The sequence below is a fragment of the Opisthocomus hoazin genome, chromosome 5, assembly GCF_030867145.1.
Source record: "Opisthocomus hoazin isolate bOpiHoa1 chromosome 5, bOpiHoa1.hap1, whole genome shotgun sequence".
NCBI classification, from domain to species: domain Eukaryota; kingdom Metazoa; phylum Chordata; class Aves; order Opisthocomiformes; family Opisthocomidae; genus Opisthocomus; species Opisthocomus hoazin.
In genome coordinates, this window is record NC_134418.1 from 86,130,392 (window position 1) to 86,146,039 (window position 15,648).

The window sequence follows — 15,648 nt, forward strand, 5'->3', positions numbered from 1 at the left end:
GTGGGACCGAATGTTAATAATAAATGCCTTGGGGAATGTGGATTTCCTGAAGTCGGTGCTTGCTGTTAATGAGCATGGTGTTTTCAGTAAGCCTTTCAAATTTTTTGGCATCTATTTTCTTATCCGTTGAGTCAGCAGTGGTTTTCTGAATGGGGTTTTGCATGGAAATGCTGCTTTTTGATTTACTGACGGGGTAAAGGTAATTGAGTGGTGCTTGTTATTAGAGACTTACCTGAAATGACCTGTGTTTGCGTTTTGCTCTTCCTCGTCCACAGAACCCTCAAAGCAGTAACGTTTCACACGCTGGGATCGTTTATGGGAATTGTTGACCTGGGAAATTCAAAATCTCTTGCTCACTTCCTTTTCGTACACTAGGTCCTGTTACTGAAGTCAAAACAGATATATATGTCACCAGTTTTGGACCTGTTTCTGATGTAGAAATGGTATGTATTTATGGGATTAAAACACCATTTCCTGGTTCTGAGAGACCATTAACTGCTGCAAGGAGTGGAAGCTTCATCTGTGCTGTGCTGTCAACCATGCAAAGTAGACAGGATTAGTAATGGCTTAATTTACAGGTTATAATTAGACACATCAGGCCTGATTCTGGTCACACTTCCACTGGTTTTTGTCTGGCTGATGGAATTCACTTCGCAGGATCTAAACCAGACTTTCGTGGTGCGGAGGCAGAATCAGGCCTTGTGGGGAGCCTCTAGGCCAGGTTACTGGGGGGAAATCCTGTGAGATAGCTTTGAAATTGCCTTTCCTTTCTGAAACGTGTTATTCTCAGGTGGATAATAATGACATCATTTCACCAATACTTGTTGACGTTTTCATCTGAGGGTGACGGAGCACTGGAACAGGCTGCCCAGGGAGGTTGTGGAGTCTCCTTTTTGGAGATATTCAAGCCCCGCCTGGACAAGGTCCTCTACAGCCTACTGTAGGTGACCCTGCTTCGGCAGGAGGGTTGGACTAGATGACCCACAGAGGTCCCTTCCAACCCCTACCATTCTGTGATTCGTGCCAGATGAATGTCCTTTGCCGATCTTTGTGCCCCTTTTAGCATCACTTTCAGAAAACGTTTGCCCGATGAGTTTCCATAAGTGTCTGCAGAAATTGAACATCAGTGACGTGCATGAAGTAGTCACTGAAGGGAAACGTGACATTTGCACGTCCTCCTATCTGTGCCTGAACGGCATCTGCCTTCATTTGAGGGCACATCCAGCATAACGCTCAGCAGCTTCTGTTATCCAGTGGTATACCCCTCAATCATGCAATAGTTTCTCTTTTTATGAAATATCCAGGAAATCACGTGGAAGCAACCCAGCCGTAGTGCTGAACCGAACTTCTTCAAGGGAAAGGCAGTTTCAGGGCAGTAACTTTCTTTCCACGCAGGGCTGTCGTGCACTTTGTGGTGCGCCTGGTTTGGTTATGTCGTGTAGAAAGCAAGGTATTTTTTCAAGGCATATTTGTGACAGCCAGACATTTTCTCCAGGGCTAGACTGGTGGCAGCAGTCTCCTGTTAAAATGCATCTGACCCCTGCCGCTGTTGTCACGTATGGTATGAGGCTGCGCAGCGTGACGAGGGGCACAGGAGTCTGGTCCCAAGGAAGTCTAGTAATCACAGAATCACAGAGCTGTAGGGGTTGGCAGGGACCTCTGTGGGTCACCCAGCCCAACCCCCTGCCCAAGCAGGGTCACCCAGAGCAGGCTGCACAGCACCGCGTCCAGGCGGGTCTTGAATATCTCCAGAGAAGGAGACTCCACAACCTCCCTGGGCAGCCTGGGCCAGGGCTCCGTCACCCTCAGAGGGAAGAAGTTCTTCCTCATGTTCAGCTGGAGCTTCCTCTGCTTCAGTTTGTGCCCGTTGCCCCTTGTCCTGTCGCTGGGCACCACTGGAAAGAGTCTGGCCCCATCCTCCTGACCCCCACCCTGCAGATATTTAGAGGCACTGATAAGGTCCCCTTGCAGCCTTCTCTTCTCCAGGCTGAACAAGCCCAGCTCCCTCAGCCTCTCCTCGTAGGAGAGATGCTCCAGTCCCCTCCTCATCCTCACAACCCTCCGCTGGACTCTCAAATGTGCACCTCAAATCTAAAACGGGGGCTGCACGGCATCTCTCCTCTTTTACTGAAGCGTTTGACATGGTGCCACGTGGGAAATTGTTAGTTATTTTGGAGAAGGCAGGGGTGACAGTGTGGACTGGAGGTAGGTAAGGAACTGGCAAAAGGGGAGTTACAGCAGATGTTTCCCCTTTCATCATTAGGGATTAGTTAGGAGGCTGTGCCAGGATCCAGGAATTGTTTCTGGGATGATTTTTAGTGAATGTATCTATTAGTGACTCAGTGTAATCTGAATGCGGCTGCAGTCATAAAACTCGCTGAATCAGCAAAGTGGGATGTAGTCTCAGTACGGGGGGTGATCAGAACGTCTTTTTAGAGCTGGGTGACTTTGGTACCCGCTGTGATGAAAAGGGTTTGAACCTTTACATTACCAAATCTGTCACGAAGCAGCTCATAATAGAAACTGCTACTTAAGAGCTGTGAAGTCACCAGCAAGAAATGACACTAGAAAAGAGACTTTTCGTAGACCAAGCGTAAGCCGCAGTGGAGGATGCAGCCATGGAGAAGGCAGATCTAGTTCCAAGATGCGTCATGCTGGTAGGCATGCCTCCTTGCCCGAGCGAGTAGATATGGCCAGCCAAGTGGTTTCAGTGGTAACGTTATGCAGAACAGTTCGAAATGAAGTCAGAAAACGTTGTTTGGCCTCACAACAAAATCACGGTTGTGAGTTAGTAAGGACGCAAAGCTTTCGGTGTTCAGTGCCACGTGATGCTTTTTTCATGAAGTGCTTTTGCTTGCTGAGGTGAGAGATGCATTCCGCCATCCATCCATTCACGTGTGATTTCTGATGATGTGTCTGTAGTTCTGCACTTGTTGTTTGCGTGCTTGCTTTGGAGCGTCTGAATGGCTTTTCTGAGGAAGTTCATGGGATAGTTACATGGTTAAAACCAAATGTGTATATATGCAAGTCTATATGTAACCTATTATCCATGTTTTGTGGGCATGGCTACGGAAATACTTGGCTTTCCTCAGTTAAAAGGTTACTTTCCATAAGTCAAAATTAAATTCTCTTTGCTGACTCTCAAGTGGAAGCAAACGTTTGTGCTGGTATTTTTAATTTAACCAGCAGCAGAAAATACATGGATATCTTTTGGTTAAAAATCTATTGACAGTTATTGTAAGAGATCATTTTATTTCCAGTTGTGTGCTCGACTACAAATTCAGTTGCCTGCTTCCTGCAACCTAATGAGATTAATTACTCCTTAACGATTAAATATGTGTAGCAATTTATTGATATGGCTAATGGGGGAAAATAAGCTATTAGGAAGTACACAACACACTTTAATTGATGGAAATATGGTTTTGTAGTGGACTTAGCATTTTCTTTACTACTGATTTCTTTGCTCCTGAGGGATTTCTTTGGGAAACTCTTCTACATGCAAATGTGATCTTTGTTTTTCTGCGATTGAATGCAGGAGTATACAATGGATGTCTTCTTCCGTCAGACATGGGTAGACAAAAGATTAAAATATGACGGCCCTATTGAAATCTTAAGGCTTAACAACCTGATGGTTTCGAAGGTGTGGACTCCTGACACTTTCTTCAGGAATGGGAAAAAGTCTGTGGCGCATAATATGACAGCCCCGAATAAGCTCTTCAGAATAATGAGAAACGGCACCATCCTGTACACGATGAGGTATCTAACGTCTTTGTTCAGCTTCTCACAATTACTGTATGCAAAAAGTTGTACTGCCTAGACAAAATGGCAACCAGAGACTATTTAATTTGTTCCATTATAGGCTTACAATAAGTGCAGAGTGTCCCATGAGATTAGTGGATTTTCCCATGGATGGTCATGCTTGTCCTCTCAAATTTGGGAGTTGTAAGTTGCAATTATGAAATTTCTTGTAACTACAGAATTTAAATAGTAGAAGTAGATTTTGCGCAAGTACTAAACTTTTTGAATATTAGTCTTGATACACAATCCTTATGCAGACAAAACTCCTGTTAAGTTCCTTGGGAATTTTATTTAGGGCCTGAAAAATTAAACGCAGGCAGAGAATGGAAAAGCAGGCAGCGTGATTCAGCTGTGACGTTAAACCCCACTCTTCTGGCTACGCTGTTGCTGGAAATAGGTAGTTCTTCTTGGTTCCTAGGGAGGAATTGGCTACTCGGTGGAGTGAGAGGTTCTCTGGAGAGGACAGAGGGCTGGGTCCATCTCACCTTCCAACAGCCAGGTAGAAGGCATCTAGGGAAGCAGGTTATATCTGACTTGCTCTGCAGTCAGTGGAGGCACACTGACATCCTTAGTCGGATGCGCAGGTTACGGGTAAAGATTTGATCTTTAGTTGTGTTTGTCTGTCTTCTATCTGCTGGCCTACAATGGGAGTCTCCATGGCAAGTTTAGCCTAGATAAATAATATTTAGACTGGTGAGAGGAATCTTGGTGCGGGTGCCCTTCCTTTTCTGCTTTGAAATCAGATGTAGATTTTTGGATAATCCCCAAATTTTGGCTGGAAGGAGCATTGTGGGACACACCACAGAACAATCACGGGAGGTAGTTACGAGTCCCTGACCTGAACCCACAGCAGAGACCTCTGAGACCACCTGGGGAGGGTTGGTGCACACCATTAACTACCTTCTCGCTTTTCTAAGCCTCCTCAGTCGTTGACCTCTCCGCTTGACATTCGGAGGTAGTCAGCGGCTGGGCATCAATCTGTTTCCCTCAAACCCAGGCTTCTGGAGTTAGACATGGCTGGAAGCTACCCATAGTCTTTCCTTAGCACAGATTTGGCTTACACAGCTGGGTAGTCAACCAAAAGGGCAATACTAAGGACACTGCCCTGAGAAAGTCACCCCTGTTACGGTGAGACTGGAGACCAGGTACTGCCAGAATTGGATTTGGTGTCAGCTGTAGGATGAGGGAGCTTCTCCACAGGCATATTTCTTCAGACAGAGTCACCGACCAGCAGAAAACGTGCTGGACACGAATCTGATATCTTCCTCAGTGAAACCTGAGACAAGATGTAGCCATTTCAATTTCAAGACTGATTTAATTTAATTTTAACAGGAGTTTGGACTGTGTAGGGATTGAATGCTAGCCCTGAGTTCTGTCTTTTGTATTAAATGTTTCTTTGGGTGTGCTTATTTGTGGGCTATTGTGAATTTTGTACTCATCTCTGGTTTCTGGCAAATATTTTAAACGCAAGTTTAAAATATTATTAATTTTAGTGTAGTATAGTTTTTAGTATAATCATTCTTTTCTGTAAAGAAATCTGCACGCAGTCTCCAAAATGCATCCACCTTATACATGCTCTTTTTTATCTATTAGTATATGTTAATGATGAGATTTTGCATAGAAATTTCTAAAATAAAGCTAAACCTTGCATGCCCAGTAAGGGCTGATCCAGAAAGAACTCATGTTTACACTTCGCATTCGAACGGGAAGTGAATTTGCGTGTGACACTTGACATTTGACCGTGGCTGCTATTTATTCTCCTCCGGGGTGGCTTTTGGGGGTAACTTAACTCGAAGGGTATCTGCTAAAATGTTAGCGTGAGTCTTGCCGTGCGGTTTCAGTAGGTTTGGGTCGGGCGTTTAGTAAGGTGCCAGAAGAAGTTTCCTACTCATGCAAACTGATGCTGTGTTGTAGATGCTTATCCAAAGAGTGAAATGATTTATACCTGGACAAAAGGACCGGAGAAGTCAGTGGAAGTTCCTGAGGAGTCTTCCAGTTTAGTTCAGTATGACCTGCTCGGGCATACGGTGTCCAGTGAGACCATTAAATCTATTACAGGTAGGAATCTTGTCGGTAAAACTCGACCTGAGGTAAAACTAACCCCGTAACGTTGCCCAAGGCTTTTTTGTTTCCTTCCTGTAAGATACTCAGCTGAAAGTCGTCGGGTGTATACGAAGAGCTGGGAGCCTAAATCTGAATTGGGTTTCTGTCCTTCAGATTTACGTTTGCAGATTCATTACGGTAGATTGCGACGGTCTTTCAGAAAGCTGGGCTGAGATCATTACTCCAAGGGACAAAACGAGCATTTAATCGCTGCTTAAAATGCAGTTTGAAGAGTCAAGAGGATGCCTGGGCGAGGAAGTAATTTCTCAGCGCTCCATCCACATGAAGTGCAAAAGACTTCCTTTGTCTGGCGGTGCAAACGGCTTGGGCTGGAAGGAGAGCGTGCAGAATGGGTTATTACGGCCATAAAACCCTTCCAGTTGGATGAGGATAGGCACCAGCACGTTAGTCACAGTGGATACTTCTGCTGATTTGCGCTGTAAGAAATAAGGCAAACGGCAGCCGCAGGCATCCGAAAAGAGTGAAGTGTCGCTGATGAGCAGCGTGGTGAGAAACAAGCAGGTTCCCAAAATATTTTTAAAATTTGGAACCGTTTTCGAAGCCTCAGCAAGTTTGTGCGTCTCTGAGAGGGTCAGAGCGAAGCAGATAAAGATGTATTTCTCTGCGAATGTTTTTCTCAAAGATAAAGCAGCGTTTTGCCATACACTAGAAATTTACTTCTCAGCATACTGAATATTATGAGTTAACGACAGAATTTCCTTACTGTCCCCAAAACGCTCATTCTGTGGTGCTTTATTTAGACAGTTTTTTTCAGTTTATGCTAAAACTGCATATTTTTTGTTTAATACAAATGGTGATGTTTTAGATAGACTTACAGTATTCTTAATTCATGTTAATGATTTTTGCGTTTGTTTCGTTATCGCAGTAGTGCTGATGTATAAACCTAGGAAAAAGCTGAGATGCTTCCATGTCATTTAATGTGCCTCGTTGTTGTGATTGTTTTATTTGGCAGGTAGGTACCCTAATGTTCTGGATACTGTGGTAGGTGGATACCTTGTGTCTTGGGACTCTTCTCCAACAGATGCCCAAAGAATTTTTAAAATCATGCTTATACTGTAAAACGTAATCCAGTGCCAGCTGTACATGTCGAGTGTGGTTGACAGCAGCTGCAGAATGGTGCTGTAAGGACCTACTGCTCCCAGGATTCTTTGTTTTCAACTTTCATTCAGCCTTGCCTCTACGGAGCATACCTGTGTGTGCACGTTCAGTGGTATGAGTAGCATCAGCTGAAACAACCGTAGCTGACAGGCTGAAACAGTATTCTGCAACACGAATTTTATGCACAGTCAGAAAAATATTTTCTTTTTTTAATTTTTTTTAGGTGAATACATTGTTATGACAGTTTACTTCCACCTCAGACGGAAAATGGGTTATTTTATGATTCAGACTTATATCCCATGCATTATGACCGTGATCCTTTCTCAAGTTTCCTTTTGGATAAATAAGGAATCTGTTCCAGCTAGAACTGTGTTTGGTAAGTGTTTCTTTTTTTCCTCGTATCTGCTCTTCTGGTGACTTCCACAGAACAGGCCTTTGTGGTGCATTGGGGTGTACAGCCCCGCATCAGTACAGACACAAAGGAGTGGTGCCAATTCAGAGGAATTTTTCCTATCAATGTATGTTTTATCTTCCAGTGGACAGCAGTGTAATTTCTTGTACTCGTGCCTTCTAAAATCCTTTTCAAAAAGTTTGCTTGGGAGAGCACAAGGTATGCAGATGTCTTCTGACGAGATGACTGCGTCATCAGGGGAAGCTTGCTACGGGCGAGACTTAGATCCTCTTGAAGGAATTTCACGTTTGCTGCTCTCCTCTCCTCTCTATCTTTGCCATTATGAAAATGAATTCCAAAAGCAAAATGATCACAAGATATTAAAATTGCCCTCATCAAAATACACCTTGAGTGAGATGCTACCGTGAGCTCTGAAAATAAAAAACAAAAAAAGCTTCTGTGGAAGACAAAGCGCAAGAAATTAAATGGAACTAACGATTCCTAACAAAGTAGTAGAATAAAGACATTTTTAAAAGGAGTCTTCACAGAGCGATGTCTTGACTTGGTAATGTACTGTAGTTGAAAGCGGGACTAATCAGGAAGAGAATGTTCTACAGAAAGCCTTTCTATAGATAGAAGCTGGCAAGAGTGATCAGAATTAATGCTTCTACGTGACGGACCATTCAGACTTGTACGTAGAGTCTGAACACTGTTTAGTATCACAAATTGACATGGTTAATGATTAGTTACGGGAAGAAAAAACCTGTAAACCTAGTAAGAACCCCACTAGCTCTCACCTCTGGCACTACATTAGGCAGACCAGTGTATCACTCCACGTGCCTTTGCAGTGGTGGTGAATAATGGTGATTTTTTTTGAAGGGACTATTGCCATGAACTGAAAAATTAGAATCTATATTTACAGACAAAATATAATAATTGAAAATCTATGGATTATAGAGCAATACATGTAATAAGTGTTATTATATCTGTATGTGAAACTGAAAGCAATTAATAAGGATAAAGTTTGGACACCACTAAGTTACAGAGAAGCCTCTAAAGTGCCTTGGAAAGCAAGTGGCTTAAAGTATGGCTAAAAGTAGCTATTTAGTTTTCTGACAAATTGCAAAGGGACTCTGTTTTTGAAAGGTTTTCTTAAAAGAAGATAGCAAAGTTGCAGGCAAGAGAGAGGCGTGAAGCCACAATAGCTGCTATGGTGCCAGCGTCCTAGAGGAAGGGTTGGAAGAGGCAAACCAACGGATCCAAGATCCAACATTTCCCTTCCAACCCCTACCATTCTGTGATTCTGTGATCCTGCCATTACACACGGCATGATTAGGGAAAACTTGGCGAAGGTCGCAGAGGAAGAATGCGCAAGGAGCCGAGGCACATCGGGTTGGAATTTCTGCAGTCAGAGCTTCAGGCACCTGAATCTGGTGTTTCTGAGAGGAAAGGCAGCAGGAATCTTCAAACAGATTTTTTAAATGAATTTTTGTGTTGAAATATTCTTAATATATTTTTATTAATATATTTTTATCTGGTTATGTGCGTTTCTAATCAGAAGCTTGCAAATATTTAGCTCTGGTTCCTGTGTGTATAGAATATTTTTTACCACCACTTAGTTTCCTACCATTGAAATCTCGATGGCACGTGTCCCTGGGCAGTTACAGTGGCAACTGTGAGTCCCCCAGAAGAATCATTTAGTAGGGGGAAAGCCATCAAGACCATGGCAGTGCCCTGTAGTGCTGCACGGCCTGCCCTCCCCTCCTTGTGTCTGGGGAATGGTTGGTCCTTCAAGTCGCTTCACCCTGTGCTTGCATCTATGAAAAAAGAGTCTTTAAAAAGACAATTCAGACAAACTATTTGCTTGGAGTGGACAAAGGTAGAATCAGGAAGGATAGGACGAAGCAGGGATGAGTCTCTTCCAGGAAAAATATAACTTTCCATATTTTTTTTTTTTTTCTCAGATTTAGCGATTTTCGGTGGTGTGTTTTTCAGCACCTTCCCACTGGAGAAGGTTTTGTGAGCTTGCATCTGTGTTTTTATCCTCCTGCCTTTGCTCTGAGATATTCTTTGTGCTTTTATGAATTGGCTGCTATCTTTTTTCTGTATTTTTTCTTCTTTAGTAGGAGAGACTGGTTTCATTCTGTCCTGTTCTCTGTTTGGCAGTGCCTGGGTGAAGCTCTTCCGTATTAGTTTATCCAGATAGGGTAGCACCATTGAGGGAACAGGGGATGTGAGGATCCTGGTGGAAAACATGCTCTTGGTTATTTTGAATTCTTCTCTGCCCATGCCTCTCATCTTGAAATAAAATGGGTGCAGTGCTCTTTTCATGAGAGTAAAGACCTCTCCATCTGTAGTCAGCCTTCCTTGAGGTTATCATGGTAGGACTTAAGCAGTGTTCACTATGTACTTGGTATTTTATATTTGTATAATATGGAATGTTTTGGATGAAAAAAGGAAAAAAAAAAACCCATACCTTGGTTTTATGCAGCATGTGTTTGCATATGAAGTGGTCATATTTTGAGCTTGGTGTTCATGCTTGTAGATTTTAATTAAAAAGTTGTTCTTTCAGAAGATGAAATTCTAATTAAATTTCATCAGTCAACTAGCAGCAGAAGGGTTGAAAAGGTAAGGTGAAGGTTTGCTAATTAACAGAGTTGTTAACATAATATTCTACTTTTCCTTAGCACCCAAATAATTTGCCATGACTTAATGGGACCTGGATTACGAGTGGGATCAAAGGAACAGACACAGAGTAACAGATGGCATTCCGAACCCAGGAAAAATCATGGTTTTGTTGCAGTCTGAGGAGCACTCCTCTATTTAACAAATTTAATTATGTTTAAGTGTTTAGAAAATGACTCATTGTAAGAAATTCTACTGAACTTGACATGATGAAAACAGGAAATGAAGGGTTCTACATTTTCTTAATGTGAGCTGTAGATGATGTGCTGAAGTCATGGCTTTCCACGCCTCCTTGAAAAGCTGGGTAACCGTTTTGTGTGCATGGCCGCTCACAGAAGTGTGATGGTTGCCATGCATTATTCACAAGCAGCAGAGAAAGACTCCCAAGTTATTTAAAATTCTCTGTTTGAATCTGCTTGCCTATTCTCACTTTGTTTTACTTGGATTTGGCAACGCTTTTGCTTTGTTTCTTTGAAGGGATAACCACAGTGTTGACGATGACGACGCTGAGCATCAGCGCAAGACATTCACTGCCAAAAGTATCCTATGCTACTGCCATGGACTGGTTCATAGCGGTCTGCTTTGCCTTTGTGTTCTCTGCTCTTATCGAGTTTGCTGCTGTCAACTATTTTACTAATATTCAAATGGAAAAAGCCAAAAGGAAGACGGTAAAATCCCTTCTTGAATTTCCAGTTGCTCCACTACCAAGAAAAAGAAGTACAGAAGAGACATTCACGGTATGTTTTCAGCTTATACAGACGTTTTGTGTCTTTTTGGTAGTGTTTCTCGGTAAAAACTGGCCTTTAACTTCCTCCCAGGTTCCCTCTGAGCTAACGATGCAGTACAAGTCAGCGTAATGGAAGGCTAACGCTACACTATATTCGATGATAACAACCTGTAAAATATGAGTTAGTTCTTCCTTGCATTATGGATTAACTTGGGGGAGAGGAGAAGGTTGTGTCCATCCGTACCTGGCGTCTGGTCTATATTCAGCTGTGTTTTTGGTGAAGATCAGTTACGATGGGTATTTTTAGGATGCTTGCTTTCCCTTGATGCGTTGATTGTGATTGGACTGATTATGCTGACCAAGATATTACTGATTATAAGGGAAGCATGTTGTCTGATGTGGCTAGTGTCTTTAATGAATTAAAATATACTAAAGCATGGCAGTTGTACCTTTGGACACCTCCCTAGACAGCACAGTTCTCCTTTCGTCACCTGGATTGCCAAGAGTTTTCTTTCTTCATCAGTTACAATTCCATGAATTTTTGAAGAATGCTGGATGAAACCTTTGTGTTCACCATAGATTTAATTTTTATATAATTTGTGTATCTTTGCACAGGAGCTCACCTCAACTCCTGAAAAGGTTTTGGGGCTCTGCTTAACAAAAAGCTTTCCACCTTTCATGGTGCTTCAGATTAAGCGTGGCTCGTGTGGCAGCGGTCTCGGTGCGCAGACCAGTTAAGAAAGGCTCCTTTCCAGTTGAGCTCACCAGGGATTCTGCTTTCCTCCCTTTTCCCCTTCCCATACGCGTATTCTCTACTGCATCACTCCTTTATTCATGAGACACGCAGCCAACAAAAGCCACTGGCCATGCAGTAGGCCAGTAATTCCCAGCCGTGGCAACACCACTCAAGAAGAAAGACGGTGACAGCAGCATTGTAATTTACTCTTCCTGTCAGGCTGGCTTTGTAATTTCCTTTGGCTGAGCCATGATTTAAGAACCGCTGTTTTAGACTAACTCCTGGTAATTTTGTCTTCTGTCTCTTTTCACATCTCATTTGTCTCCTTCCCTATTCATCTGCTCTGTTCTGCCTTCCCACCCTGTCCATTTGCTGTTGCTGCTCAGCTGCTGTCCACCCCCTTCCATTTTTCTTCCTCTTCTTTGCTCTCCTACCGTAGATCGTTACCGTTTTCAATCTCCTGGGCTGCGTTGTTCTGTTAGCTCCCATTTCTGCTTGGAGGGAGAGATGTGCTCCTGAAGAGTCTGTTACTTGTCACTCCCCTGGCTGCTAGGAAGAGCTGGCAACAAGAAAAAGTGTTTATAACGGCGTTTAGTTCGCCTTGTAGGCAGAGGTGTTAGGGCCACTGGTTCATGTGAAGCTGCTTGGCTGTACAGAAGGCAGTTCAGCACAGTACCTCGGGCGCTGCTGGGGCGTCGTAGTCAATACTGCTGGTGGTAATGGTCAGGTTTTACTGGGGTCCATAGGGGAAAAAACCACAGGAGAACAGTTTCATCCTAGATCTATTTTTAAGGTTTGGTTAGAACAAAAGGAAAAACAATGGTCTTCTCAGGTGGTGATGATGGAGGCTTAACAGAACTGGTCTGATTCATGGTCAGAATTGTTGTAAGTTTGTCTCATATCGTGCTTTGCCATTTCCACACGCGTTTTGGAGAAACTTCTCTTTCCCTTTTTTTTTTCCTTCTTTTTCTTTTTTTTTTTTTTTAACAACAGCAGCAACAGAACACGCACGGCTTCACCCAACTCAAAAGCTTGGTAAAATGAGATATGAAGAGTTCTGCTCCACTGCTTAATTAATACTTCTGTGATAAATCTGGTGGTGTGCTTACAGGTCTCACGATTTTGAAAGCACTCAAGGGAGCAATCTACTTTTTTGAAGGGTTACACATTAATGTTATGAGTATGTAAGTGGGTGATAATGTTGATTGTACCTTGAACTGCTATTATTTAATGGCTTGATCTCTAATTATGCCTGTGCATGGACTTGAGTCTCTGCTCTTCACAGAATCACAGACTGGTAGGGTTTGGAAGGGACCTCTGTGGGTCATCTAGTCCAACCCCCTGCCCAAGCAGGGTCACCCAGAGCAGGCAGCACAGGACCTTGTCCAGGCGGGGTTTGAATATCTCCAGAGAAGGAGTGAGCCCGTGGGTACTGTTGTGAAGGCTCAGCTGTCACGAGGTCCTTCCCATGACTAGGTCTTGACTTCTGTTCTGGTCTCCTGCTGCGCAGAAGGGAAGCTAATACGGCTGTTCTGACACCTCTTTACAAGCTAATATGGCTGGTCTAACTCGTTATGAGCTAATACGGCTGTTGGACTCTGCTTTCCAGCCTGACATCTCATATGGTCCTCTCCTTAAAATTTTTAGTTTTGCTTATACAAGACTAATCTAGAGTTTTCTTATGCCTTATTATGGATCTAATTTTTTTTCTGCACATAGACTGTCTAATCGTTGCTGATTTACCAGAGATAAGAGAATCTCAGCTTCCCTGGGAGTTTGTGGGGCACAAAGATTGCAGGGCGGTCGCCTGACTTGTAGGATGTAATGTGTAAGCATGGTTTCTTAATGTAAAGCCTACACAGTTTATCTCCATCGCTAAATGTTAGGCTTTGATTTCTTTTCAAAAGATCTGTGTTACGCTGCCACTATTGTGCGAGAAATTCTGTTGTCAGCAATACAATTGCCAGAGTTCAAGGAAAAGTTTTTTATTTTAAACTTGAACCTTTTTTCAAACAGGCTTTGCCTGACCTAGTAAATTTGCTGGTCACCCAAAATGAAAAATTTTCACTTAGCCCAGAGACTGAGTGTGTGTAAATTGGGAAAGAGGATGCCTGAATACCTAAACGCTTGGGTTCTTGCTGATTTCCACCGTGGTCTCCTGTGATTTCCTTGTCTTGGGAGCAAGTTCAAGTGCTGTCAGGTTGGAAGGGATCAACCTGTCCCTAAATGTTCTGAACTCCTTTGTTTAGTAAAAGCAGAATGTTGCAAGTCTGCGTGTGATGGAAGTGAGTGATTTATACTTTGTTATTGGACTCCTGAGTCTATTTTTATGCTTCTGCACTGTTTCCTTTTCACTGTATTCTTATGAAGTTTATTTTTAAAGACCTACCCAATTTTGGAGATGAAGAATGCTGCTGAAAAATAGCCTTCAAAAAATAGGCTCTGAAGCACTGTTAACAGGAGCTTCAACCTCAGCTGTTTGTTAAGAGAGTGTGAAACTTGGATAAAAAACCAGGTCAGACTCGAACGAACCCTTTGAATGGAATAATTCCTTCAAACTCAGTCACAAGTAGCTGGTAGCTCTCAAATTTTCTTCCTCTTTTCTGAAGACCATGAAGTGTCACATTTTCTTGGGTAAGCCCCGTAGCGTCTAACGGCGGAACTTGAGGGTCAAGCTCTTCACTGCCATGTCGGTGCACGCTCCTCACCTTGACAGGAGCATCTGTGCTGGGAACATACGTGATTGGCGTGTACCCAACAAGTTTACAAGATACCTTGTCGTGTGGGCAGCCTGCATATGTGCTTTCACGTGATTACTACTTGCTTTCTGTGATGCCTTTTAGTCATATGATGGACACAGCTCAAGTTACTTGATGGGATGGGAGGAAAGGGGGATTCCTTTGGCAGCTTTTGGGTCAACTGATGTCTCGAGGAACTAGTCTAGAGCCATTAATCTGGCTCGTGGCTAACACTGTGCCCTGCCTCATGACTTCCAGGGCAAGGATTGGGCAGGATAAATTGTTCTGATGAGCTGAGTACAATCTAGAGGCCATGGACTGGATAATTCTTTTTTTAGTGTGTGTGTGTGTGTGCCATTTTTTTGTTCTTAATCCCTGAATTTGATTAATGCTGAAACAGCAGCAGATACGTTCTTGTGTCTAAGGCATAGACCATAAGTGAAAGTGGAAATTTTAGCCTATGAATCAAAACTTCTCTTTGAATTCTGTTTGAATGTATTTGAATTTTTCGAATGTACCAGATCCCGCTTCCCTCATACGTGGAGGAAGTTCTCTGGAGAGCAGCTGGATCTTGATGGCGGTGCTGGGACCACAGGGTGATGGTCAGTTTGCTGAGCTCTGGAGGAGGATGCACAGCCTACCTCCTGTGTGTGACGTGAATAGTCCTTCAGTTGGAACAGCGCCTCAGTTATTAGATATAACAATCATTTTTTGCCACTTCACTACTTGTCTATTGCCTGGGGCGTTATGGGTTGGGTTTTTTTAGGGCAGTGGCATTGAAGAAAGGACTTCAGGCTCAAGAAATGCGTAGAGTTCATGCAAGCAGAAGGACAGGACCACACAAAGGGAGGCCGCTGTGCTGTGGGAATAATTTCTGTGACATATCAACAGTTTTCTGTTGCTCTGGTTTCGTTGGTCAACATGTTTGCTGTCAGTGATTTACAGTCGTGATATGCTAGCATCGTGTTGAAGCGGGAGGAGAGTGGATGCAGGTCACAAGCGATTGGCCCGTCTCATACTGAACGCTGTTTGAAAGATAGGGGTAAGGCTGCCGTGATTGAGGGCGAACGTTTGTGTGCCTGAACATAGAATAGATCCAACATGGTTCTGCAATCATTTTACTAGCTGTGATGCTCAGGTACGATGTTTTGTGGGTTTTTCCCTGCCTTTTTTTTTTTGATTGCTTGTTTGGTTTTGTTTGGGAGGATTTGTTGTTGTTTTTCTTTGCTTTTTTTTTTTACTTAGTTTGCCAGACTATCATAGTCCTACCCAGCAACTGGCACACTGCTTAACATGTCTAAAGCTAAATATGTGTTCAAACAAGAACACTGAGGCATAAACGTGGGGCGTA

At 43.1% G+C, this 15,648-nt stretch overlaps 1 protein-coding gene across 2 annotated transcripts in view; it reads left to right on the forward strand.

Moving 5' to 3' along the window:
- Positions 1-15,648, forward strand: part of GABRA4 (gamma-aminobutyric acid type A receptor subunit alpha4) — a 48,859-nt gene that overhangs the window by 9,999 nt on the left and 23,212 nt on the right. For both annotated transcript variants that reach the window (XM_075422042.1, XM_075422044.1), the window contains exons 3-8: positions 376-443; positions 3,536-3,756; positions 3,860-3,942; positions 5,713-5,856; positions 7,244-7,396; positions 10,574-10,833. In XM_075422042.1, the coding sequence (XP_075278157.1) occupies positions 376-443; positions 3,536-3,756; positions 3,860-3,942; positions 5,713-5,856; positions 7,244-7,396; positions 10,574-10,833 (929 nt within the window). The remainder of the gene's footprint in view (positions 1-375; positions 444-3,535; positions 3,757-3,859; positions 3,943-5,712; positions 5,857-7,243; positions 7,397-10,573; positions 10,834-15,648) is intronic.